Source organism: Neurospora crassa, linkage group I, assembly GCF_000182925.2.
Source record: "Neurospora crassa OR74A linkage group I, whole genome shotgun sequence".
Taxonomy (NCBI): Eukaryota; Fungi; Ascomycota; class Sordariomycetes; order Sordariales; family Sordariaceae; genus Neurospora; species Neurospora crassa.
Window position 1 is genome coordinate 9073664 of NC_026501.1, and position 23362 is coordinate 9097025.

General features: G+C 51.9%; 6 protein-coding genes across 7 annotated transcripts; 3 read left to right on the forward strand and 3 right to left on the reverse strand.

Moving 5' to 3' along the window:
- The first annotated feature begins 367 nt into the window (after window positions 1-367).
- Window positions 368-4189, forward strand: NCU02800 (arsenite resistance protein Ars2). Its single transcript, XM_959363.3, has 3 exons — window positions 368-1049; window positions 1164-3184; window positions 3237-4189. Exons 1-3 carry the CDS (start codon window positions 926-928, stop codon window positions 3792-3794), a joined length of 2703 nt encoding a protein of 900 aa, XP_964456.3. The 5' UTR covers window positions 368-925; the 3' UTR covers window positions 3795-4189.
- A 2566-nt stretch (window positions 4190-6755) lies between these two features.
- Window positions 6756-9767, reverse strand: NCU02799 (hypothetical protein). The gene is made up of 3 exons (XM_959362.2): window positions 9152-9767; window positions 7849-9090; window positions 6756-7800 (listed from the first exon to the last, which is right to left on the reverse strand). The coding sequence occupies exon 3, from the start codon at window positions 7708-7710 to the stop codon at window positions 7006-7008; it is 705 nt and encodes a 234-aa protein (XP_964455.2). The 5' UTR covers window positions 7711-7800; window positions 7849-9090; window positions 9152-9767; the 3' UTR covers window positions 6756-7005.
- A 171-nt stretch (window positions 9768-9938) lies between these two features.
- On the forward strand, window positions 9939-11767 carry NCU02798 (hypothetical protein). Its single transcript, XM_959361.3, has 3 exons — window positions 9939-10271; window positions 10330-11154; window positions 11235-11767. The coding sequence occupies exons 2-3, from the start codon at window positions 10372-10374 to the stop codon at window positions 11445-11447; spliced, it is 996 nt and encodes a 331-aa protein (XP_964454.1). The 5' UTR covers window positions 9939-10271; window positions 10330-10371; the 3' UTR covers window positions 11448-11767.
- NCU16489 (hypothetical protein) lies at window positions 11433-12517 on the reverse strand (the record flags this gene model as incomplete). The annotated part of the gene is made up of 2 exons (XM_011395138.1): window positions 11433-11709; window positions 11786-12517. 2 exons carry the CDS (start codon window positions 12515-12517, stop codon window positions 11509-11511), a joined length of 933 nt encoding a protein of 310 aa, XP_011393440.1. The 3' UTR covers window positions 11433-11508.
- Window positions 12518-16989: 4472 nt separating this feature from the next.
- Window positions 16990-19997, forward strand: NCU02797 (UTP-glucose-1-phosphate uridylyltransferase). The gene is made up of 4 exons (XM_959360.3): window positions 16990-17179; window positions 17749-17977; window positions 18053-18225; window positions 18294-19997. Exons 2-4 carry the CDS (start codon window positions 17876-17878, stop codon window positions 19582-19584), a joined length of 1566 nt encoding a protein of 521 aa, XP_964453.2. The 5' UTR covers window positions 16990-17179; window positions 17749-17875; the 3' UTR covers window positions 19585-19997.
- On the reverse strand, window positions 19922-23177 carry NCU02796. 2 transcript variants are annotated; one of them, XM_011394732.1, is made up of 2 exons: window positions 22577-23177; window positions 19922-22131 (listed from the first exon to the last, which is right to left on the reverse strand). In XM_011394732.1, exon 2 carries the CDS (start codon window positions 22098-22100, stop codon window positions 20148-20150), a length of 1953 nt encoding a protein of 650 aa, XP_011393034.1. In that variant the 5' UTR covers window positions 22101-22131; window positions 22577-23177; the 3' UTR covers window positions 19922-20147. The 2 variants fall into 2 exon arrangements, with proteins under 2 accessions (XP_011393034.1, XP_011393035.1); XM_011394733.1 differs by lacking the exon at window positions 22577-23177 and having other exon boundaries at window positions 19922-22556.
- Between the last annotated feature and the right edge of the window lie 185 nt (window positions 23178-23362).

A 23362-nucleotide genomic window follows, 5' to 3' on the forward strand; every position in this document is an offset into this window, starting at 1 on the left:
CGGACGGCTGAGGTGCTGAGCTAGCTAACAGTGGACTTGCAGCTCTCCCTCAGGTCTCCCGACTCGCACAGCAAGTGGAAGCCAGGAGTGCCAGGAGTGCCAGGTACACACCATTCCCTCCATCCCTACACTACCTAACCTACCTCTACCTAGGAATCTCCACGCGCGCCGCCACGGGAAATCCAACCTGTACCCAGACAACCTCCCTCATTGCGCGACGGCGACCAGCAACGGGCCATCACAACACTTCGTTCCATGTAATTGTTCGTTATTCCCTTTTTTTTTCTATCCTCAAGCCTTCACTTGTTCAGATATCCTTCCAGCCATCGTTATCGTTGCCTTGGTTTTACTCGATTTCCCCCCTTCTTCTTCTTCTAGTACAGCGACGAGAGTGTGTTGGCGCTGAGCTCTCTCTCTCTCTCTGCTGTTGTTCATTGACCGTCTCCTCCTCCCACCGTCACCACCATCATCATCATCAACATCATCATCACCACTACCACCACTACCACCACTCCAGCATACCAAGCAGCAAACCCCAGAAACATTACATCTTCTACCTCATCCATATTCTTTGTCTTCTTATTCTTCTTCTACAATCACTGCCGCTTCTCTCCATCTTTTACTCCCACCTTAGATCTTCCTCACCCTAGAGTTAGCCTTCTAACCGCAATCATGTCGCCAAACAGAAGCCAACCTCTACGCGCAATCAGCTGTCCGGCTTCCGCTACCGTTACGTGACAAGCAGCACACCACGCTTGCTGTCCTTCAGAAAACATTCAACGTCCAAAATCAACACTTATACGACGCGGTTCCTTAATCCGGTTCCGACCACTTCCCATCCCGTTCCTCCATCCTTTCATCGATACGGTTAGAGACGGAAACAGTCCATTCCAACCCACCTTCACATAGCAGATTCCCATCAACGATGGACTCGTCCTATCACTCTTACCGAGAGGGTTCGGCTCGGTCACCTGGTGATCGGGGCTGGGGCAGAGGTGATGACAGAATCAAAGACGAGAGGGACAACTTTTATCGTGGCAGATCTCCTGGTACGTCCATCATCTCATCCTTTTCGTGTTGCACCACTGTGGACCGTCCTTCCCCATCGCTCAGCCCCATGATCATGCGTTCATTCCTCCACACCGTACTCACTCCTGCATCAGCCGACCGCACCAGACGTCGTTCAAGATCCCCGGCCGCGCTCGATCGTTACGAACCCAGAGCCCGCACGCGCGACGATTACCCGACCCGCGATCCCCGCGATCCCCGCGATCCCCGCGATCCCCGCGACCTCCGCGACCCTCGCGATCGCGATGACCAGTCGAGACGCATGCGATCCCCTCCGGCCAATATTGACCGCTATGTTCCTGGCCAGGACGTGGCCCCAATCCAACCTCTGGCCAACCCTATCCCCGATCCCATCAAGCTCCCGTACCAAGTCGGCTTCTCATATTACGGCGAGTGGTGGAGGGCAAACGAGAAGATCAAGGAGGAAAAGGAGAGGTTGCGCACTGGCCGCCGCCGTGAGCCCGAGCGGGTCCGCGGTCCGGAGGAGCGTGAGAAGGAGAAGGCCAAGATTCAGGCCGCCTACGATGCCTACAAGGAAGAGCTTCAGGCCAAGATGGCACAAACGTTTGTCAAACAGCACAAGGACGAGCAGTGGTTCAGGGAACGCTATGTCCCAGAAATCAGAGATGGGTTCAGAAAGCAGCTGAACGAGTTCCGCCGTGGCGCCTACACGCAGTGGGAGCAAGATCTCGAGACCGGCACCTTTGACGACTTTTCTCTCGAGGGCATCCCCAAGAGCGAGAGCAATGGTGCCGGCGGTGTTGTGGAAAAGGAAGAAGGTGAGGCAACTGCTGCGAACGAGGTTCTCGGCGTCGGTGATTTGGTCCCAGCCAATAGTGCCGACATCAGGGACGAGAATCTGTTCCAGCCAACGCTCCTGATCAAGACTATTGCCCCGTCCGTCAGTCGTCAGAACCTCGAGGCCTTCTGCAAGGAGCATCTTGGCGAGGAAGAGGGTGGATTCAAGTGGCTCTCGTTGAGTGATCCCAATCCCAGTAAACGATACCACCGCATCGGTTGGATCATGTTGCACCCTGCACCCGAGGCTCCCATCGCTCAGGATGAAATGAAAGACGATGATGACGAGGGCTCAGCCAAGCCCCACGTCCCCAGCACCGCTGAGAAGGCCCTGGAGGCCATCAACGGCAAGACTGTCAAGGATGAACAGCGCGGTGATTTCACCTGCCACGTAGGAGTACACAACCCACCCATGAACCCCAGGAAGAAGGCCCTCTGGGATCTCTTCTCTGCACCTGAACGCATCGAGAAGGACCTCGAGCTTGTCAGACGCCTTGTCAACAAGTTCGAAGAGGACTTCGGCTCCGACTTTAATGCCACGCTCAAGATCGATGAGCGCGTAGAGGACCTGCGGGCCGCCGGTCGCCTGCAGCCTGCGGTCTCTGCTCCTGGCATCAAGAAAGAGAAGATCAAGAAGGAAAAGTCGATTGGCATGGATGAAGCCATGGACGAAGAGGGCCAAGAACATGAAGATGATGACGATGACAATGAAGATGAGGGGACGGTCGATGACGAAGTCGATGATGAAGACTTGCTCGTCAAGAAGAAGCAGCTGGACCTCATGATTGAGTATCTTCGCCGTGTCTTCAACTTTTGCTTCTTTTGCGTCTTTGAGAGTGACTCCATCCATGAGTTGACGAGAAAGTGCCCTGGCGGCCATCTCCGCAGACCCCGTAGCACGCTCTCGTCGTCGGCCAAGGCCGTCGCTCGTGCGAGCGCGCTCGGCGAGCCTTTCCCTTCCAAGAAGCGTAAGGATGCCGAGGACGTCGAGGAGGGTGAGGCGCCTGAGGGTGAACGCAAGTTCCGCACGTCTTCCAAGACCGAGCAACAGCTGCAGCGGGCGTACAACTGGGTCAAGACCTTTGAGGACAAGATCATGCAGATCCTTGAGCCCGATACGGTTGACATCAGGAAGTTGGGCGGTAAGCCAGTTGAGGATGCCATTAACGATGAGCTCGCCAAGTACGTCAAGCAGGAAGACGAGAACAAGTGGAGGTGCAAGGTACCCGAGTGCACCAAGCTCTTCAAGGAGGAGCATTTCTGGAAGAAGCACGTTGAGAAGCGACACAACGAGTGGCTAGATAAGCTCAAGGAAGAGGTGAGTTTTCTTCTTCCTCTAACTGAATGGACTACGTGCTAACTTTCAAAAGATCGCCTTGGTCAATGCCTACGTCATCGACCCTGCACACATTGCGCCGTCCAGGACCGATGCCAACTCCAATGGCCACTTCCCGCCTTCCAACGGCCAGCAACCGACTGGAACCCCGCGTGGCTTCAACTTGCAAAATTACGCCATGAATAGCATGCTGAACTTCCCGGGCTTCCCCATCCCATCCATGTTTCCTAACATGATGAACGCTGGTGCCATGGCCGGGGCGGCGTCCAACTGGCATGCCGCTGGTGGTGACGACCGCAGTGGTGCAGGCGGTCCTATCCGCCGTGGCGGTCACATGGGCGGTGCCGGAGGTAGATTCCAGAGCCGTACTGGTCCTTACGACCGTCGGCCCAACCCCCGGTACCCAGGAGGCATGGAGGGCGGAATGGCCGGTCGCGGTCGCGGCGTAGGAGGTCCTGCCAACCGCTGGGGTGACGGCGCCGCCGGAAATGCGGCTATGGGTCCGCGTGAGGCCGTCCAGGGAAGGACGATCAAGAGCTACGAGGATTTGGATGCCACGGCTGGTGGAAACGGTGGAGAGCTCAACTATTAAAAGTAATGGTCTCTCTCTAATTTGGTTTTTGTCCAGTTCGGTTTATATCTCTGGTCGAGATTCATGAAGGGAGGGATTGTGACAACCCTGATAATTATTTGCTAGTTTCTTTTTGTTTCCTAGGGACAAGGTCTTTTTTTTTTCTTCTGAACGGGATGAAGCGGAAAATGAATGGAAGGGGGGTTACGTTTAGTCAGGTTTGAGGAGCGCATATGTATTTGTCCAGTCGATGATGAGTTGATCGTGAAAGGATGGAAAGGATGGGTGTCACTTGTGTTGTGTGTTCCGAGGTTCGAGGTTTTCATGGTGCCCCTTTTACAACTCGTGGGGTTACACAAGTAACATAGTTACAGTCTTGCAGACAGATTATTCAAGGAGCGGATTTTATTGTCTCATTTTCGCGCATCATTGATATTGCTCGACTGTGACTAACTTTTCAAGGTATTTTGGTATCCGATATAGACTAAAGTGTCGTTGATCAGATCCAAAGGTGTCTGTGTCCCCTTCAGATGGGTTGATCAAGTGACGACGGAACATGATCGGAGAAGTGATGTATACTTGAACCAACCGTCCGAGATTCAGTTGTTACTCAATTGTTTTTGTGTGCCTGCTGGTGGATTAAGGTGTTTCATTGCAACAGTTTCCGTCGATACAATTATCGTAGTGTCACTGTGATCTTCGATATATAATACCGTGAACTGGTTGTCCATCTCATTGAGTCTTATTACCTATGGATTATGATAAGGAGATGCTCAGAACCTCGAGAAATCAAACGCGCGTGATCTGTTAATATGGTCAAGACATATATGTTAAACACATTTCCTGGTTGAAGATGGAATCTACACTAGACATATGATCGATTTACTCGCGGTAGAGGGTATGTCTCCTTTTATGATACACTACCATCACTGTCCACTGAGATGTAGGTTTTGAGGACTACACGCACGTAAATACGATTTCACTCCTTCTTTGCACACCGGCCGATAGGTTCAAAGTGAGCGATTCAAAACCAGTCGCTAGAAGCCAACAGCACAAACAAACCAAGGGTCATGATTCTCCTTCCTTACCTCTACCTTGATCGCTCATCATCCTCGCACCGCCAGTGTTGGTTCGAGTCTGCTCGATCCTTTCTCCCCACCAACGAACAGGTAGACTAGATCACTGGGACCAATCTAAGTGGTAAGCTCCCCCTTAAACAAAGAGCCAAATCAAAGTTTTGCCGCCGCCCTCCTCTCCTCTCGCGGCTCCTCACGGTGGAGAAACAACAAGCAACAGAACAAAATGAATATGTATCCGTCCCTCTCGCCAGTTCGTGACCTAGTGCTTTTCATTGTGAACTAGGTACATGTTTATCCAAGCAACCTGAAACGCCATCGCGCCGTGTCAAGCTTAAGTTGGTTGGTGACTGCTTTGGGGCATATATGTATCTGTGACGAGAGGCCATGCATGTCTCGTGAAGCATATAATGTGAGTGACTGAGTGTCGTCAGCGATTTCCATTCATATAATGTCGAGTGAATGTCTGTTGGTTAATCAGGGAGCGAAAAGGGAGAGACAAAGTACATATAACAAACACTCTTCGCGCACACACACACACACACACGCGCGCACGCTATATTAATCCCGTTGGGTTGGGCGCTTGTAAGCTTGTGCACGTACATCAAAGCGACGGCGACGACGGAGTTGACGAACAAGGCGTCGCGAATGCTCAAAATATTTGAAGGAGAGAGAGAGAGAGAGAGAGTCACTAATGAATCTGCTTGCCGTAGTCAGTTCTGCCTACATTGACATCAGACGCACGCGTACTTACTACCTCCAAAAAAAAACCCTCCTTACAACGAAAGCTAGATAGCATTCCATATTTACCTACCCCCCCCCCCCCCCCCCCCCCAAAGCAGTCAAACCTTTTATTTTCCATCTTTGATACCTACCTACCTATTTAGGCACTTGACCCAGTACCTAGTCCCTTTTTACACCTCACCTCTCATCATCACCAACCTTTTTTTATTCCAAAAGATCTATTCAAAAAATTGCCCTAAAAAAAAAAAAAAAAAAAAAAAAAAAAAAAAAAAAAAAGCAGTCCGCGCAGTAAGATGGATGGAGTCTACCTACCCTGAGGAACTTCCTCAACTCCGGCAGCAAATCTTGACCGGATGAATCCAGGGTAAGGAACTGTCACCAGGACAGGTGCTGACGAAGGAGGTTACAAACAAGGAGCAGCAGGAGTGTTGGGTATTAGTCAGACGAGATGTTGATGATGAATTGAATAGGTGGGAGTGGCAGATGCAGCAGCAGCAGCAGCAGCAGCAGCAGTACCCATCATATCATCATTATCATCATCATCATCATCATCATCATCATCATCAGTATCCAAACCATCATCACACGGATCAACACCAGTTTGAGACTACTCCTGGGTATCATCCATACCAATCCACGCATCCCAGTTCGTCATCGGGATACAACCCCCCTCTCCCAGCTCCAAACACTACCCTCTACCTCACAGCTCCTGGTGATCATGATGGACATGATGGATACACTGAAGATGCAGATGTTTCAGGCGTGGCAGGCCTACTTACTGCTCCTTTTTCTGCTGATGAAGCGCCCAGGAGTAAGAGGAGCAGCAGCAGTAAAGATGCCTCGAAACACGGAAAGACTCATGAGAAGAAGAGGGAGAGTAATAAGGAGAATAAAGGAAAAGGGGGGAGGGAAGGATAAGAGGTAGAGATGATAACAAGGGGAGAGGTTGGGTTGAGGGGAGTGAGTGGTTGCTAGTCTATCGGTATAAGATTCGGCGTATATGACATGGTGATTCTGGGTTTGAGGTTAGTCAAAGACAAGAGGTTATGAGGGAGTGGATAAGGTCGCGAAATCTGGGTAGTTGGGACGGCAGAGAAAGAAGGAAAGCTTGACGAAAGGACCATTTGCATTGACGTTGGTAACGTATTTGAGGTATAACAGAGAAGGGAAGGTAAAAAATTGATTATCCATTCCTTTACGTGTTGAAACTTACAAGTATAAAAGCAGTTTATCTCCCGCCCCTGCTTACTCACCCCCTTTCCCCGTCTAAGCCGCGCAACCCAAGCAGATGGGAATCGTTGTTCGCCCAACTCCCGGTAGTACACCCTATTTCAACTTCTTCATAAATACAACGCATAACCGACACCATTATCGATAGCTACCACTCGTTCCACGCTTACACACCAAGACTACTACTCGCTGATTCCACTTATCTCAAAGGTACACTCCCAATGGTAATATTGGACCATGTGCAGTTGCGCTATCGTTAGGCGGCGAGGACCTACGCGGACTCCGTCCTCCAAAGGTGCCGGCGGCTGCAAGTCCTCTTCCCGTCCGAGTCCCAGTGGCCGCGGATCTTCCTCCTCGAGTACTCGCTTGTTCAGCGTTGGATAATTTTCGTAGTCAATGTTGAGGTCCGGGTCCGGGTTGGGAACATCGAAAACAGGCCACGGCGGCTGCGGCGCGTCTGCTGTGTTCTTCATCCGAGTGCTGTAGTTCCTCCTTGGATCGCAGAGGAACCCCGGCTGGTCGTAACGGGGGTACCTGTAGTCCCATCGGTGAGGGACAAGTTCGTGTGGGTGGTTAATAGCTACGGGTAAGGCTTGGTCGTTGGCGCCGGCGGCATACCAACGGTCATAAAATTGGGCGAATACCAGCCAGGTGGCCTCAGGAGAGAGCCCATGATGGACTCGCCAGCCCCAATAGTTTCTCACGGCTTTGCAGGTTGGTCGGCCACAGTCGTTGGCGAGGATGTAAACGCAAGACAAGCGGCACACGTAGCAGGAAGGTGTGTACCCATGGCAAGACCATATTTCGTAGGTTTGTTCAGGGTATTCTGAAAAGGTTCGGGTCGCGTTACATCCACATTGATAAAGAACTAGCACCCGCAGACACATTCCGGGCTTCGGTTTGGTCTTGTGGCCTTTAGTAGGTCGTTTTTTGCTGAAGATTGAGCGTACGAAGCTTCTGATGGTCTAACAAGTGTTCTGTTGCTGTCAGTTTCCGTTGTTTATGGGGAGAGGGAATAGACTCACTATCTTGTTCCAAAGAGGATAAGTGTAGGGATATAAGGCGTAGACAACGGGGATGTACGCTCGCGTTTGTGCAGTGTTATGGTTGAGAATTCGTGGAGTGATGATGATGATGCAGAAGTAAGAAGCCCATGGAACACGGAATTGTTGCTTTCTTGGGGCCATGTTGAAGGTGATCACTCTCACTCGACAGCAACTTCCACTGATACGAGCTCAAGCACTAAGTAGGTGCCTTCACTTTGAGGCAACTGACGATCTTTGGGAAGGAGCAGCCTGATTTCTATCCATCTGGTATCCATGACGACGTATACATGGGAAAGAACAGGCGAGGGGTCAGCCGCGTCACAGGTAAAAGATTCAAAAGACTCAAGGATGGGGTAGCCGTGATATAAAACCATGATAACCTAACTGATACTCTACTCCAGGATGCTCGCCGCTAGGAGTGGTTGATTAGATTTCCCCTCTGATCATTTCCCGTCAAGCTAACTTGTGTTCTTCATTCATCTGCGTCAAGAGGGAGACGCAAAGGATAGGCAAACCGATCAGCGAGTTCTTTTTCCAGCGCCGGATCCAAAGACAGCGCATTGATCGGAAGGGGCCGACCTTGCAGAAGACTCCAGATTTCTTCTCGTGTACAATACGGGAACAAAATCTGTTGCTCCCGCAGCACCTGTTCGCGTTGTTCTTTTGTCTTATCCTGCCACCATGGGATCGTCGACCGCATCGGCGGTAGAGGAACCAGCTGTAAAAGGGTGCCCAAGATAGGACCTGAACAAATACCGGCGCTGTAATCAACGGCGACGGCGGCGCCCGGGCCGGCTTCATTCTAGTAAGGATAGGCGCGATGCCAAATTGGAATACCGTTGTGGTATGGATGTGGTGGCGCACCGTGCTCTATATGTCTCTCGTGAGCAACTCTCCAAGCGCGATAGTCATGACAGAACATGTGCCAGTGCTGCGGTCCTTTTCGGCGCGTGTTGATGAGCCAACTCCAGTAGTGTTGTACGTTTACGCAATGGGGAGTTCCGCAATCCTGGGGAGAAAAGACGAGCTGGTCTCGATAGGGCCTAGGACAGCTCAGCGGGCAGAGTACGAGCTTTGCATGTGGTGGGTGTTCATGGACAGGACAACCACACTGGTGAAACTCCTAGTTGTACATGCACATGTTCGGGATTTGTCTGTTGTTACCGATGCCGGTTGGTTCTGCCTAGGGGTTCGTTCGTATGTCGAGGAACTGCTTGTCGTCTGGCGAAGACGGCTTCATTAGCTTCTTCATTAGAATCTCGAGCAAGAGGATAACCCTTACTTTCCAGGTGACCGAAAATACTCGTACTAATTGATGATCAATCGGGAATGCCTCTTGGATTGCTAGAATAAGTGCTGGTGCTGATGACGATGATGATGGTGATGATGATGTCGGAAATAAAGCCGAAGCCCAAACCAAAAAAAAAATCTGGGCGGCCCACCTCCCTCATACTAACATTCCAGGGCAGAGATGCCTCACTGTGTCTGCTATCTGAGTCTGTCATGTTAGGGAAAGCGTTCCTCGCCAACATCACTCATTCCCAAGGTTCGCGGGAAAGAGCAACCACGATGTTGAGTCCTCCAACTTCCCTCCAACGAGCCATCCTCAAAGAGAAATTGATCACCGCATCGAACGGGATGTAAAATCTCCGCACTCACATACCATAGTCAGAACATACACAGCAAAGGAGACTTGAAGCACAGTAAAAAGGGACGAATAACCGCAAATGTCCATAATGAGAATCGGTCGCTTGGTCTAGTCTTGGTTCTCAATTTCGTAGTGAAGAACGATTCACGTAGTCCATCCATGAAACAAAGACAACTCGTTCTCAGCTTGTGAACCGAGACATTGTGAAATTGGCCAACAGGACGAACGGAGGAACCATTTGTTGCATTTGTTGCATTTGGCATTGATTGCAGTCTGATGTTGAGTGTGGACGGCATCAGGCACGCTTCTCGGTTTCACAAGGGTTAGGGTCCAACGTTACTGGTGACCGTGACCGTGACGTAAGGAAGGTGACAGTGGTCCGAGTCCCTCTGTGAGCGAGCGGCATGCGATGCGATGATAACCGTTTTTTGTCACCCAGGTCAGGTCATTTCTCAGGAGGTCTTTCCATTTCATGCCTGCCTTTCGCCAGATCCAGAAAAGGATTCAGGTGGTGATGAAGTATATAAATTGACGATAACACCCTCTTTCGAGTCAAATCTCGTGGCTTTGAAGAACTCTCCTTTGAAATTCAACCCATAACGAGACCGTCCAAATCCAATCGCTAGCGCAAACGGAAACACAAACACTCATAGTGGAGCCATCACTTTTCAACGGGACTCACATCACGACATCTACATTGCAGACTTTACATATTTCTCACTAAATCATTTTATCACAACTCTAAATCCCCCATGTAAGTCTCTGTTGTTATCATACGAAAACAGAACACCATCACTAATTTTTACATTCAGCCCAATACCCTGGTCACCACAAAAAAAAAAAGAAGGGAAAAAATGGCCGACACCTTCGTCTCCGACTTCCAAGTCCGCTCCCTCGCCGGCGAACCCTGCGCCGCCGTCTCGGTCCGCAACCTTTCCACCACCCTGTACGCCGCCTCCGACGCCTGGGGCCGCAAATGCACCGTCGCCCCCCAACCATGTCTCATCTCGGCCGAAGTCCACTTCAAGCAGCCGTTCGGGACCGCCGCCGCCAACGACCAGCTCGGCGCCGACACGGTGCACTACGGCAACCTGAGCAAGGCGATTCTGGAGCGCATGAAGCGGTTCACGGTGCCGAGAGAGCAAGAGCAGGAGCAGGAGCAGGAGCAGAAGCAGAGTGGTAGCGGTAATGGTAACGGTGACCACAGTGTACAAGAAACCAACAACAACAACAACAACAACAACAACAACTTTACGCTGGCGTACGTCATTCATGATCTGTGGGTTGGGTTGACGGGGTGGGCCCACTTTGGTTCGGTGAAGGAGGAGGAGAAGCCGTTCCTGGATATTTCGAGCATCAGGTTCTTGTCGCTTACGGTGACGCTGCCCAAGGCGTCGTTGTTGGGCGACGGAGTGAGCATGACGTGCAGCCAGTTCTTCAAGAACGGGCCGGGCGAGAAGATGAGGGAGAACCTGATCAGTGCGTCCTTGAAGATTCATAACCTCAAGGTGCCGACGTTGGTGGGAGTGAACCCCCATGAGAGACGGGCCAAGCAGTTTGTTGTGACGAGCGTGAACGTGGAGAGGTACTTCCGTATGGACGATTATTATTCTGAGCTGGAGGGTGTGGTTGTCAAGGTCGGTATTTCCTCGCCGTTATATAAGCAAGACGTGTTTGGTCTTTTTTTGGGGATGGCGCTAACAGAATCAATACTTAGGCACTTGAAGAATCCTCCTATGAGACTCTCGAAGCACTTGGTGCCCATTTGGCTGAAAAGATCCTTGAGCCGGATCATAGGAAAGACCACACAAAGTGGCAGGTACACATCCGGATGGAGAAGCCCACAGCTGTGCCTCTTGCCGACTGCCCTATTGTCGAGGTGCGCGCTGGTTACGGGTTTCCCGCGCCCGGAAGGCCAGCCGCGAGCTAGGTCTTGGCAACTTTCCCCATGAACGCAGTCGTGTGTGTGTGAATTCAAAGTCCTCGGATTTTTAGCTGGTTTGTTCGGTTGTTGAAAAGGTGCCCGGGCGGTTCTCGTTCGTTGTTAGTTCGTCTGTATGTATGATACCAAGAGGGACATCCCCCTTTGTGATCTCCCTCACAAACTCGGGGTCAGGATCAAATAGCATGACGTGGAAGTGTTCGACGGCTTTGACCGACTTGATGTGTGCCCAGTTCTTGAACCAGATGATCTGTTGCCGTTCGTTCGTAGTCAGCCTTCCAATAACCACTTATCACAAAAGAGGACAGAAAGATTTGTATACGCACATGTTCCCCCGCCATCCTCCCCCCAACTTGAAACTTTTTCTTCACAAACTCATCAATCTCCGCCCTCGCTTCCTCCGTCAAATCCCCCGTCTGCGGATCATCCTCCAGCGCGAATTTCGTCCACACCACCAGGTGAACAATCTTTTCATCCACCCCATAAGGCCAATCGTTCCACAATATTTTCACATCCCCTTCCTTTTCCCCATTCTCCCCCTCTTTGGTATCCTCTGCAAACCTCATTCCCCTGGCCGCCACCACCTCCCCACCCCCATCCCCAGGTACCCCCCACTTCAACCGCTCCTTCAAAATAAACTCCTTGATCCCTCCCCCTCCCCCTTCCTTGTACTTTTCTTTAATCTGCCAACAAAATTCCAGGTACCGCCACATGTCCGCTGGAGTTCTTTGGAACTCGGCCAGCTTGTTTTCTTGCACGCGACGACGGACTTGGGGCCACGTGTCGCGTTTATAGAGATGGTTGGGGGTGATGATTGTGGAAAAGTCTTTGGGTGAGAGGCATTGGGGGGAAGGGAGGTTGTTGCTGCTGCTGCTGCTGCTGCTGCTGGTGGTGGTTTTGAGGAGGAGAAAGGGAGGGCAAAAAGGGGAGGTGCGCGATGGGTGATGGGGAGGAGCGTTGATGCGCCAGTAGAAGGGGGGTGGGTTGTCTACTAGATGGTCTGGATGGTCTGTGGTTTTTGAGGAGGGTTGGTGGTGGGTGAGGGTGATGCTGCCCATCTTATTTTGTTTGTTTGTTTGTTTGGTGGTGTTGAAATTATTTTTGGATGTTCGTTGAGTGCGGGTTTCGGTTGATAATGGGGGGGAAAACCGAAGAGTTGGGAGATAGGTAGGTAGGTGAGTAGGTCGGTAGGTAGGTAACTACTGGATTGTCAAAGGAACCTGCGAAAGGATTAAGGTGATATATGTATTCTCTCCTGGACGAAATTTGTGAAGAATTAATGGAAAGAAGACTGACGGTGAAGCACGGAAGGAGACCGAGTCAAGGAGGTGGTTAGTTGTAGTTGCAGTTGTCTGTAAATCAATTCAAGTTTGCCAAGACGGGCGTTTCACCCGGCAGTCGTGCTTACTATACTACTACTCGGAGATAACGAACGTCTGGCGGCGTGTCTGTGCTCCGGACCAACCAATTCAGTTTCGGTCCTTGCCGATCGGTTCAGGTTGGGTTTCACTTCCATCTTTACCTACTTCCTCACCGTAATGACTGACCATGTTGAATACAGGATTGGTCAATGGGGATGAAATATAGAGAATATCTGCTTTCGATGGATGACTGTCAATGGTCTTGGTCAACCGATGAATTTGCTTGACAAGCAGGTGTGTCTGGTAAGCTCTTGGATTGTGAATATGACATATAAAGTAGGAGACAATATAGATCAAAGGCAAATAAGCTAGTTGTTATTAGTTTGAGGATTCCAGACACTTTCGACAGGATGACATTGGTCTTTATCCCAAGGAGTGAAGGGTACCAGACAAATGTAGTCGACTCGGCCCGTTGCTACTAGGTTCGTGGTGAGCAAACATCGAGAGTTCCCAAGAAACACTTTAGTAGTATTCGAGAAGCAAAAAGGGTGATCCTGAAGCATGGCTATGCTCGCCATGATGATCCAACAGCTTTTTTTTTTGACTTTGAGCCATGTTTGACGGTGGCTGGCCCAGCCGCGCGGACTTATCAGCTGAATAAGCCAAAGACAGTTATAGCATTGGGAGTTCCTCCCGCTGCTCATGAACCTGCGTATCTTCACAGAATAGCCCCTTCCATTGCTGTACTGTATCTCGATGTACCTTGTGAAGATCCATTCAACACCCAAGCGACCCCCGGCTACCGAACACAAGCAAGAATTACTTGATTTAAGCCGCCTCAGCCCTGTTGGAGCTGGATCCTGTTGACCTGCCCCTGCTGAAGACGTCTAGGTTCCCCGTTGGGTCATGGTTTTCGTGGCCATTGCTTGATTTGGCAGATAGACAGCCCCTTCTGGCAGATATCCCCGAAAGTACACCCATATACTGTCTCTTTATTGGTTCTGGGAACCGCGGGCGGTCGGACTGCGATGGTCTCACAAGGCTGATGCTAGATAATAATTGTGATGAAGTTCCCGTGAATTCAGTGACCGGATCTTGGGGCCTGTAAATTCGAGATAAAAGCAAAACTAACTGACCACAAACGTTATGAGACCATGTTTGCAGATATTGCCGGTATCACACATGGACTTTCTGGAATTGCTTTGTGTTGCGCAAGCCTCGTGCAGCCTCATGTTGATGATAGGTGCTTCCGCTTCAGCTGGGTAACCCGTTCGTATGTTTGCACTTGAGATAGCGTTAGGCGCCTTGTCACTTGAGCGGCGGCATATGGAAAACAAATCCTGAGGATTGAGGATTGCTTACAGGTTTATCCATCCTGTATTATCCACCTGCTGACATGATACTTGTATGGAAGCCTCTCCATCTGGCAGTGGCTGTGTTGCGGAACCCTTTGATTTCCCTTTTCTTTTCCAAAATCAACACTTGTACTTTTGAACAGACCATGCTCTTTAGCTCAAAGCAAGAGAGACATCTATCAAGTTGATGGGCTCACAGAGGACAACTATCGCTCCCGCCCAATTCTCAAAATAGAAGGGTAGAATCTCCCACTGGGGATCAGATAACAATCAAGTCAGGGGTAAACGAAACAAAGCCATGTGTCAAGAGGAACGATGCTCAGTGGTCCAAGACTGATGTGACCTGAGACAACAAGGTGATCATGATCTTCATCAGGCTCACATTGGTTGGTGATGGGCGTTTGCTTGTTTGCATAGAGTAGAAAGACTGGAACGGAAGAGTGAAGCTATCACCGACAAGCCGACCGAGTTGTACCGAAGTAGGATGGGGAGAAGGGGCAGAATGTTCAAATTGTAAGTATGTATGTAGTGTAGTGTACCAGGGAAAAGTCCATAAGAGGTCGGAAGGAAGGGGGGTGGTCAAGACAGGGGTGTTATTGGTTCCGCTGCTTTCCATTTCCCTTTGAATGAGCGGCGGGTCGGGAAATCATGAAGAAATCCACACTCTCCCAAGGACACCCCAAATTGCCCAATGAACGAATGGTCCGTGTCGGTGAGGGTGAGAATGAGGAAGAGTGAGGTCGGCAAAGCGACGATGTAGGTACTACAGTAGTCCTTCAACCGTCCTCGCCGCCGTCGTCTTCTCGCTCCGACATTTGGGGGACTCGGTGTAAGGTACCTACAGAGCAGCAAAACAGCGCAGCTCCCCTTTCCACGTGGGAATCTGGAGGCTAACGAGCGCTGTAGCTACGATCTGCTGGGGGGCTGACCTGTTCTTGGCGGAGACAGTCGTATCGACAGCGTCTAGGCCTGATACCCTGTTGTATGTATGCGGCGGTGATGGCCTCTCGTGGTGGTGGTGGTGGTGGTGGTGGTGGTGGTGGTGGTTGCGGTGAGGTGCAATCGTATTCATCTTGCCATGTCCAGAAAAAGAAGACCGGGTGGGGCAATCTGGCCGAACGGAAAATCGGAATCTCAGGAGAAGCACAGCACCACCTCACGATCCCATCCCCCATCCATCCACTCAGCCATGGGAAGAAGACCCGGTGTTGCTGTTTGTTAGGAATGTTTCCCCTTGGGGTTTGGACTGATAACATTCTGACGTCTCGCTTATACAAGGTCGACCCGTAATTGCCCGTTTCGTGCAAGGGGCATTTCTTCTGCATCATGATCCGTCACCAAAGTCAGAACGGCCAACCACCTGCTACCATGTACACAAACCGCCTATCTCCCGGAGCACAGCATAGGCCCAGGTGTTGGACTACTGCCGGTGGCGTTTCACACTTTTTTCCTGCCATGTTGTGATTGATGTGTTGATATCAGCAAAAGCAAAAGAATATTGAAGTGTCTCGCTCCGAGTCCTTTCAAGACCTCTCCCGCCGTGGTGGTTTCCCGTCCTACTGTCAAATTTCCCGGCAATGTCCACCAGAGAGCTCACGGTGGATCTATCGTGATCTCTCGCTGGTCCCACCATCCTGTTTTTAGCTCCCGCTGGGGCTGAGAACAACATTAACAGCCCCTCCAAAGAAGGAAGCTATAGCCAACAAAGTCAGGAAACGCATCGGGGAGGGCCTACACTACGATGTTGGGGGTTGAACAAGTTGGGGAGCTTTTCCTTAACCCCCTAAAATGATACTCCACGAACCGGGGCATGTGGGAGATGGAGCTGAGCCGTCCCCAGTTTAACCCACGCCAGATAGCTATCGAGGTGCCTCTTTTTCCGGTCAACGGTCAACACCTCGTCCTGGAGCTTTCAGGCAGGGAGGTGGGATGGGTGGAGGCCCCTATTGCTTGCTACTGAGTTAGTAAGAGTTTAGGTTCAGGTCCGAAGGTCGAAAGGGGGAAACGCCAGGCAAAGTCGCAGGTTGGGCAGGAAGTTGAGCCAAGCGGCTGACCAGTGATCCACCGAGTTTCGACAATGTTCTTTGAATGCTGGCCGTTTTTTGAAGCAACAGCTTTGAATGCATAGGTGCAGCTCTACCGACCTTACCACAGTACTTACCCCTGACTTGGACACTTGGCAGTCCTGCCCTTCCACCTCCCATCGCCCCCAACACCCATCAATATTTCTACGGGACATGGAATAATGACCTAGCCAAAGAGCCTCAGAGTTAAATATGAGAGGCTCATCAAGGCAGATATCTTGTCAAAAAGGACCCCGTTTTTGCGGATTGGGTTCGGCTGCTTGGGCAGGCTGGCATGGAGGTTCCATTCTGACGGCGATGTTGGCATGAAAGTGGAGGCGGGGTTAATAAGGTACCTGGGTGTTCTGTGCCTTCCATGCTCTCAGGCTCTCAGCTGCTCACTATAACTACCTCTACCTACACTAAGTCTGGAAGGAAAAGAAAGATTCCGAGTGTGTCTGAGATGTCATGAATGCCCAATCGTGAAAATAATAATAAGCAGACAAAAAAAAAAACTCGAGTTACACTGCAGTCCAAAGGGTTTAGTTGTCTGAAGGTAGACACAGCATCTTCAAGCAGGCAGTCCAATGACGCCACACGGTTTGGGGTCGGTTGAAGATGAGCCTGGGCCCGATCGGAGGAGAGGGGGGCCCACGGGGTACCTTGTACCTTGCTCAGGTAGTAGCTCGTGTACATGGCTCCCTAACAATTTCCACCCGGTACGAGCTATTACGAGACGGGAGCTGGGTCCCGACTTTCTATGGGCCATGGCTTCCACTTGTTCCATGAACAAGATAAAAGCATCGAGATCCCCATGCCCACCCTCGAGTTCTCTTGTGTTGTTTTGCTCTATTCTTCATTCCTCCCTCTCTCTCTCCATCCTCTCCTGTCCCAACTACTACCAGTCTCACCGCGTGAGCAATAGTGTGGAAGTTTAAGCTGTAAGTTACTGACCTTACCTTACGTACCTACCTTGGATCCAAGACGGATGAGGGCAGGGGCAGCAAGGGAAGCAGCTTGAGACTGCACTTGCAGGCATTGGCTACTACCCGTTACCCCTCCTCCTTTTTTCCACCCCTCACCTTCCCTACCTTACCGACACCACCACCTCACACACCTCCTGGCGTTTGGCTGGCAGGCAGGCAGGCAGGCAGGGCAGGGGAGGGGAGCGAACGAACGACACAAACCTCACCGTTCGAGTCGTTCTCCCTCCACTCCTCTGGCTGCTCTGACTGGCGAAACCCTTTCTGCAACTGCCTGGGGCCGATCCTCAACGTGTCCACAGACGACGATTGAGCTGTCATTTGCAGAGACGCTAGTAGAGAAGACTGGGCGGGTCCCGGCCATTCTGTTACCTACCTACCTCTACCTATCCAGCCTGCTGCCAGCTTCCCGTCCATCTCGAGCCCAGCCAGAGGCCCAGTCGAATCGGATCCCTACTCCTGTTGCATTAGTCGTTTGGTTCCCATATATTACGTCAAGGGCGTCCAGGCTAACGAACACCTCAAAGACATAGAAAGCTGCTTCCCTCCCATTACCTATTTATACCTACCTAATCCTCCAAGACGCCCGTCACCATTTCGACCTCCTTCTTTTCCAACGTAATTCCCGACTTTGTCACCACACAATTCGACACAATGGCCCAAGCAATCAGGAGCGCCCTCCCCGACCGCCTCATGCCTTCCAACGGCGACGAGGAGTTTGCCAAGAGACACCATGGCAAGACTAGATCCCACATGGTCAGTACCATTCTTTCACTCTGCCACCATCCATCCAACAAGATGACAGTCCAGGAGGAACTAACACACCGCCAGGCTTTCGAGAACACCTCCACAAGCATTGCCGCTGCCCAGATGCGCAATGCCCTCACAAAGCTTGCCGAGACGGTCAAGGACCCCGACCAGAAGAAGCTCTTCGAGACCGAGATGGACAACTTCTTCTCGCTCTTCCGCCGCTACCTGAACGACAAGGCCAAGGGCAACGAGGTGTACGTATCTTGACATGCCCTGTCGCCAGCCGCGCTCCTCTCGCAGACAGCTAACTAACTGTTCACAGCAACTGGGACAAGATTGCCCCTCCTGCCCCTCACCAGATCGTCGACTACGAGAGCCTCGCTAACAACAACTCGGTCGACTTCCTCAACAAGCTTGCCGTTCTCAAGCTCAACGGTGGTCTCGGTACCTCCATGGGCTGCGTCGGCCCCAAGTCCGTCATCGAGGTCCGTGATGGCATGTCCTTCCTCGACATGTCCGTCCGCCAGGTTGAGCACCTCAACCGCACCTATGGCTCCAACGTGCCCATCCTCCTCATGAACTCGTTCAACACCGATGATGACACTGCTGCCATCATCAAGAAGTACGAGGGCCACAATGTCGACATCCTCACCTTCAACCAGTCCCGCTACCCCAGAATCTACAAGGACTCCCTCCTCCCCGTCCCCAAGTCCTTTGACTCTCCTCTCCATGACTGGTACCCTCCCGGCCACGGTGACGTTTTCGAGTCCCTCTACAACTCGGGTATTCTCGACAAGCTTATTGAGCGCGGCATCGAGATCATCTTCCTCTCCAACGCCGACAACCTCGGTGCCGTCGTCGACCTCCGCATCCTCCAGCACATGGTGGAGACCGATGCCGAGTACATTATGGAGCTTACCAACAAGACCAAGGCCGACGTCAAGGGTGGTACCATTATCGACTACGAGGGCTCCGTCCGTCTCCTCGAGATCGCCCAGGTCCCCAAGGAGCACGTCAACGAGTTCAAGTCCATCAAGAAGTTCAAGTACTTCAACACCAACAACATCTGGATGAACGTCCAGGCCGTCAAGCGTGTCGTCGAGAACAACGAGCTCGAGCTCGAGATCATTCCCAACGAGAAGACCATCCCCGGCGACAAGAAGGGCGAGTCCGACATCAGCATTGTCCAGCTCGAGACCGCCGTCGGTGCCGCCATCAAGCACTTCAAGGGCGCCCACGGTGTCAACGTGCCCCGTCGCCGCTTCTTGCCCGTCAAGACCTGCTCCGACCTGATGCTCGTCAAGTCGGATCTCTACACTGTCAAGCACGGCCAGCTCCAAATGAGCTCGGCCCGCTTCGGTGACGCTCCCCTCATCAAGCTTGGTAACGACTTCAAGAAGGTGTCGGACTTCCAGAAGCGCATCCCCAGCATCCCCAAGATCATTGAGCTTGACCACCTCACCATTACCGGTGCCGTCAACCTCGGCCGTGGCGTCACCCTCAAGGGTACCGTCATTATCGTGGCCACTGAGGGCCAGACCATTGACATTCCTCCCGGATCCATCCTCGAAAACGTTGTTGTCCAGGGTAGCTTGCGCCTCCTTGAGCACTAAACGGTTTTTTGGGGGTTCTTGTCGTTTAATTATTAGCACGTGCCTTGTCGCTGTATGGCCTATTTTTGTGGGACGTCATCATGTCTTTTTTGCTGCACGTACATATGATTAATATACCAATGGATATGAATGGGAATTCAATTATTACTCTTTTGTAATAAAATCGTCTGTCCATGTCCAGGACGATGGTTTAGAAAAAGGAGAGAGAACAAGAAGAGGAAGAAGAGGAAGACGAAGCATGATGGGAATGGAGGCTAGCAGTGATTTTGGCGATAGGTACAAATACACAATGCTATCATTGCACACACATACATTATTGCTTTATGGGATGTGAAATCGATAGTATACTGGTGACTTGATAAGGCAAAAACACAACCTCAATGCACCCATCAATTTGAGAGAGAGGAGGAAGGCTCAGCGCTTTGTCGACGTGACTGTTTCTATTCCTTTTTCCTGAATGTGCAAATGTGATGATTTATTGCTTTCCCATCCTAGTATTGCAAATAATAATACTACTACCACCCCGGGACAACAATCTACCCTTCTCAATCATTTCAATCACTTCATTGCCCTCCCCCTCCTTGACTACTATTATTCCCACCACCTCCCTGGCTACTACTATTCCCCCCACCCCCACTCCCACCACTCCCACTCTTCTTGTTATCGCTCCTCCCCTGGCTACTACTGCTGTTATTGCTGTTATTGTTGTTCATGTTAATGTTGTTGTTGCTGTTGCTAGTATTGTCCCTCTCCATATTCTTGGCACAAACAGGACAATACCAAGTCCCGTTAGGCTCTGACTTTAGCCCTACACAGCTCCAGTGGAACCACTCATACGGACACTCGTCATTGTCGCACGCCACCATATCGCCGAAGCTAACGTTTTGACAGAGGCAGTACTTGCGGTCGTCCCCGGCTTCTTCGTCGTCCAGGTCCATGCCATCTTCTTGATCGACATTGAGATCCATGTCGTCGTCGTCCACGTCCTCGTCGTCCTCGTCTGTGAGACCGGGGTTGTTCCGACGACGGTTGTTTGAGGAGAGGGAAGGGGAGCGGTGCATTTCTTGGAGTTGATGGTGGGTTGAGGAGCGGGAGCGGTTGTGGCTGGAGATACTTTGGGGGTGGGAGGGGTTGGATAAGGGGCCGCCGCCGCTGCCGCCGGGGTTACGGGATTGGAAGGGGCCACCGCTGCCTCCACCAGTGCCGCCGCCGCCGCCGCCGTTAGAGGCGAGGGAGGAGGATGGACGGTGGCCGTGGCTTGGGTGGTGAGGGTGGTTGAGGTCGTCTGCTCCTCCTTTGTGCGAGAAGGAAGAGTTGGTGTGGTGGTGGGAGGCGGAACGGGAGTGTGAGCCACCGCCAATGGGGGTGTTGCGGCCTGTGCCGATACGACGGTGGTCGGATTCGGAGCCGGAGAGGTTGGAGTCTGCGTCTGATAGGTCGCTGTCTCCCGTAGAGTTTGCGCGGGAGGTCGTGTTGGGACTGTTCTTCGCTCCGCTGCCGCTGGTGCCGGTGCCGGCGCGCTTGAGCACGCGGGAGAGATTGGATTTGTGGGAGGAGCCACCTCCCGCGCCGGAGCCAGAGACGCCGCTGGCGGAAACACCACCGGCTGAGCCACTACCGCTGCCGGCAGTGGGCACGCTGCTGCCCTTCTTACGGGAGGCGGCCGAACTACCAGAGGGTACGGACTTGCGACTGGTGCTGCTTGTAGATCCTTTGCCTATGCCGCGGGGGCCAGCGCTGCCGGCGCGTTGGACGCCGCCAGAAGTTGTGGAGGATTTGGGCGTGCCTGGACCGAGCGAAGCGTGTCGGCCTATGCCACTCGTTTGGAGGCTCAGACCACTGTTGCTGCGGACGGCGCCCTTGCGCACGGCGCCTCCGGGTCCGGCAGAGCTTTCGCGGGCGCGCTGGTTCAGTATTATGGTCGCGGCGGGCGTGGCGGGTGCCGAGGCCGAGTGATGGTGCGAGGCTTGGATGTTGCGGATCTGGTTCGATCGGGCGGCGTTGGAGCCAGTGCCGTTAGCGAGGCCGTTCAGTGCCGAGGATATGGGGTGGTTCCCGTTGACGGGCCGGAGAAGGGTCGGGGTGCTGGTGATGTTGGCGGCGCTGTCGCGGACGAGGGAGGGTAGTTCGTCGGGATCAGTAAAGCCGGGCTCGCCGCGGTCGTAGAGAGACTTGATCTGCTTATCGAGGGCGCGGACGTGCTTGTCGAAGGTATGCTGTAGCTTTCGCGTGAGTTCGAGCTTTTCCTTGGACAGCTGCTCGGCTAGGTCAAAGTTCTTGATGATGGTGGCTCTATATTCTTCTTCCTTGGGGTTCGGCTGGAAGCTGCCGTTGGCCTTGATGAATTTCTGGATGCGCTCGTCGTTCTTTTCGATTTCCTTAACCAGCTTGTCATATTGGCGGTCCTTCTCGGCAATCTCGTCTTGCATGAAGCGAATCTCCTCGGGGAGGTTCTGCGTGTTGTGTATCCATTCGTCGAGGATCAATGCCGGGTCGAGCTCTGCGGCAGGTGGCATCTTCCTGACGAAGTCGATGGAGAGGTCGTCTCTAGGCATGATGACTGCTGTTAACTCGGCGCCCCGACGGGGCACGCTCTGGGTTCGTGGGAGAAATCAAGAAGGATGCGCGTGTCATAAGTGAGTGGGATGGATAGGTGGCAACAGGTGTTGGATACCCCGCGATCCAGGCGCGAAGTGGGCAAGAAGAAGGTAGGTAAGTAGGTAAAAGGCTATTAAAGCGCGTCTAGGACAAAAAGGCGCCGAGGAGCACAGGACTAATGTGGAAGAAGAAGAAGAAGACGACGACGACTAAAGTAACACATGACAGAGATGGAACAACGCAGTTGTATTGTGACCAAGCAAATATGTAATGGTAGACATATGGTTAACACATGATGGAGAGAAAAAGAATGACAAGTGAAGAGGCGATTGATGATTCGTGAGCCAAAGAGAAAAAAAAAAAAAAAAAAAAAAAAAAATCCGAGCGGGCTTACCTTGCGACGGTAGTGTAGTGTAGTGTTGTGTAGTGTACGTATCGGTATTGATACCTGTATGGAGACAGGAAGTGGGCGCGGCTACCGATGAAGTAACCCCCCCTGTCAACCTGGCTGCTGGGTAAGGACAGCTCTGGCAGCTTCCATGCAGCGGAGATATTGGATGTGTAGAGCGCGAGGTTCAACTTCACAAGTCTTGGCCTTTGCTATGTTTGTTTATCTGTTAAGGATGGATGGGTGAAATGGATAGTTGCTGATGCTTCAGTTAGTGGTTGGTGTGGTGGGGGGGGGAACGGGTTGTGCTGCTTCAGTTCCTTGTCCCGTCGTTCCCGTCGCGTCCTATGCCGGGCAAGTGGGTGGGGAGACGAGGAGTGGGTGTAGATATATGTGGTGTGGGAAATCGAAAAGCAAAAAGACAAAAAGCAACTTGGATAGAGTAGCAGGTAATTGAATGACTCCAAGATGTAAGAGGAGAAAGGGATAATAGTAGTAGTGGACGGATTGAAGGAGTTGCCTGAGGTTTGGCGTTGGCACACAACTTGGGTCATTACCAGCAAGGCAAGGCTGGAATGAATGACTGTGAATGAATGACCTGAATGCGTGTGTGGACTGCCCTGTTTCTTTGTAGTGTACCGGTGGTAGAGGTAAGGCAAGTAGGTAAGTACTGTAGCCGCGTCAAACCTGTTGGATGTACACACACGGGCAGGCAGAGGCACTGCACTCCTCAGCTGCGGCAGACTCAGTGAGTTTGGCATGGACACCAGGACGCCGTGCCAGTCTGCCGTG

What these genes read in the sequence shown, in the direction of transcription:
- NCU02800 (XM_959363.3), top strand. Translation starts at nt 926, where the DNA reads ATGGACTCGTCCTATCACTCTTACCGAGAGGGTTCGGCTCGGTCACCT. An exon ending in TTATCGTGGCAGATCTCCTG is followed by an intron (nt 1,050 to 1,163) that starts GTACGTCCATCA and finishes CTCCTGCATCAG; the next exon opens with CCGACCGCACCAGACGTCGT. An exon ending in TAGATAAGCTCAAGGAAGAG is followed by an intron (nt 3,185 to 3,236) that starts GTGAGTTTTCTT and finishes AACTTTCAAAAG; the next exon opens with ATCGCCTTGGTCAATGCCTA.
- NCU02797 (XM_959360.3), top strand. Translation starts at nt 17,876, where the DNA reads ATGGCCCAAGCAATCAGGAGCGCCCTCCCCGACCGCCTCATGCCTTCC. An exon ending in GCAAGACTAGATCCCACATG is followed by an intron (nt 17,978 to 18,052) that starts GTCAGTACCATT and finishes ACACACCGCCAG; the next exon opens with GCTTTCGAGAACACCTCCAC. An exon ending in AAGGCCAAGGGCAACGAGGT is followed by an intron (nt 18,226 to 18,293) that starts GTACGTATCTTG and finishes AACTGTTCACAG; the next exon opens with CAACTGGGACAAGATTGCCC.
- NCU02798 (XM_959361.3), top strand. Translation starts at nt 10,372, where the DNA reads ATGGCCGACACCTTCGTCTCCGACTTCCAAGTCCGCTCCCTCGCCGGC. An exon ending in TGGAGGGTGTGGTTGTCAAG is followed by an intron (nt 11,155 to 11,234) that starts GTCGGTATTTCC and finishes ATCAATACTTAG; the next exon opens with GCACTTGAAGAATCCTCCTA.
- NCU02799 (XM_959362.2), bottom strand. Translation starts at nt 7,710, where the DNA reads ATGTGTCTGCGGGTGCTAGTTCTTTATCAATGTGGATGTAACGCGACC.
- NCU02796 (XM_011394733.1), bottom strand. Translation starts at nt 22,139, where the DNA reads ATGCCTAGAGACGACCTCTCCATCGACTTCGTCAGGAAGATGCCACCT.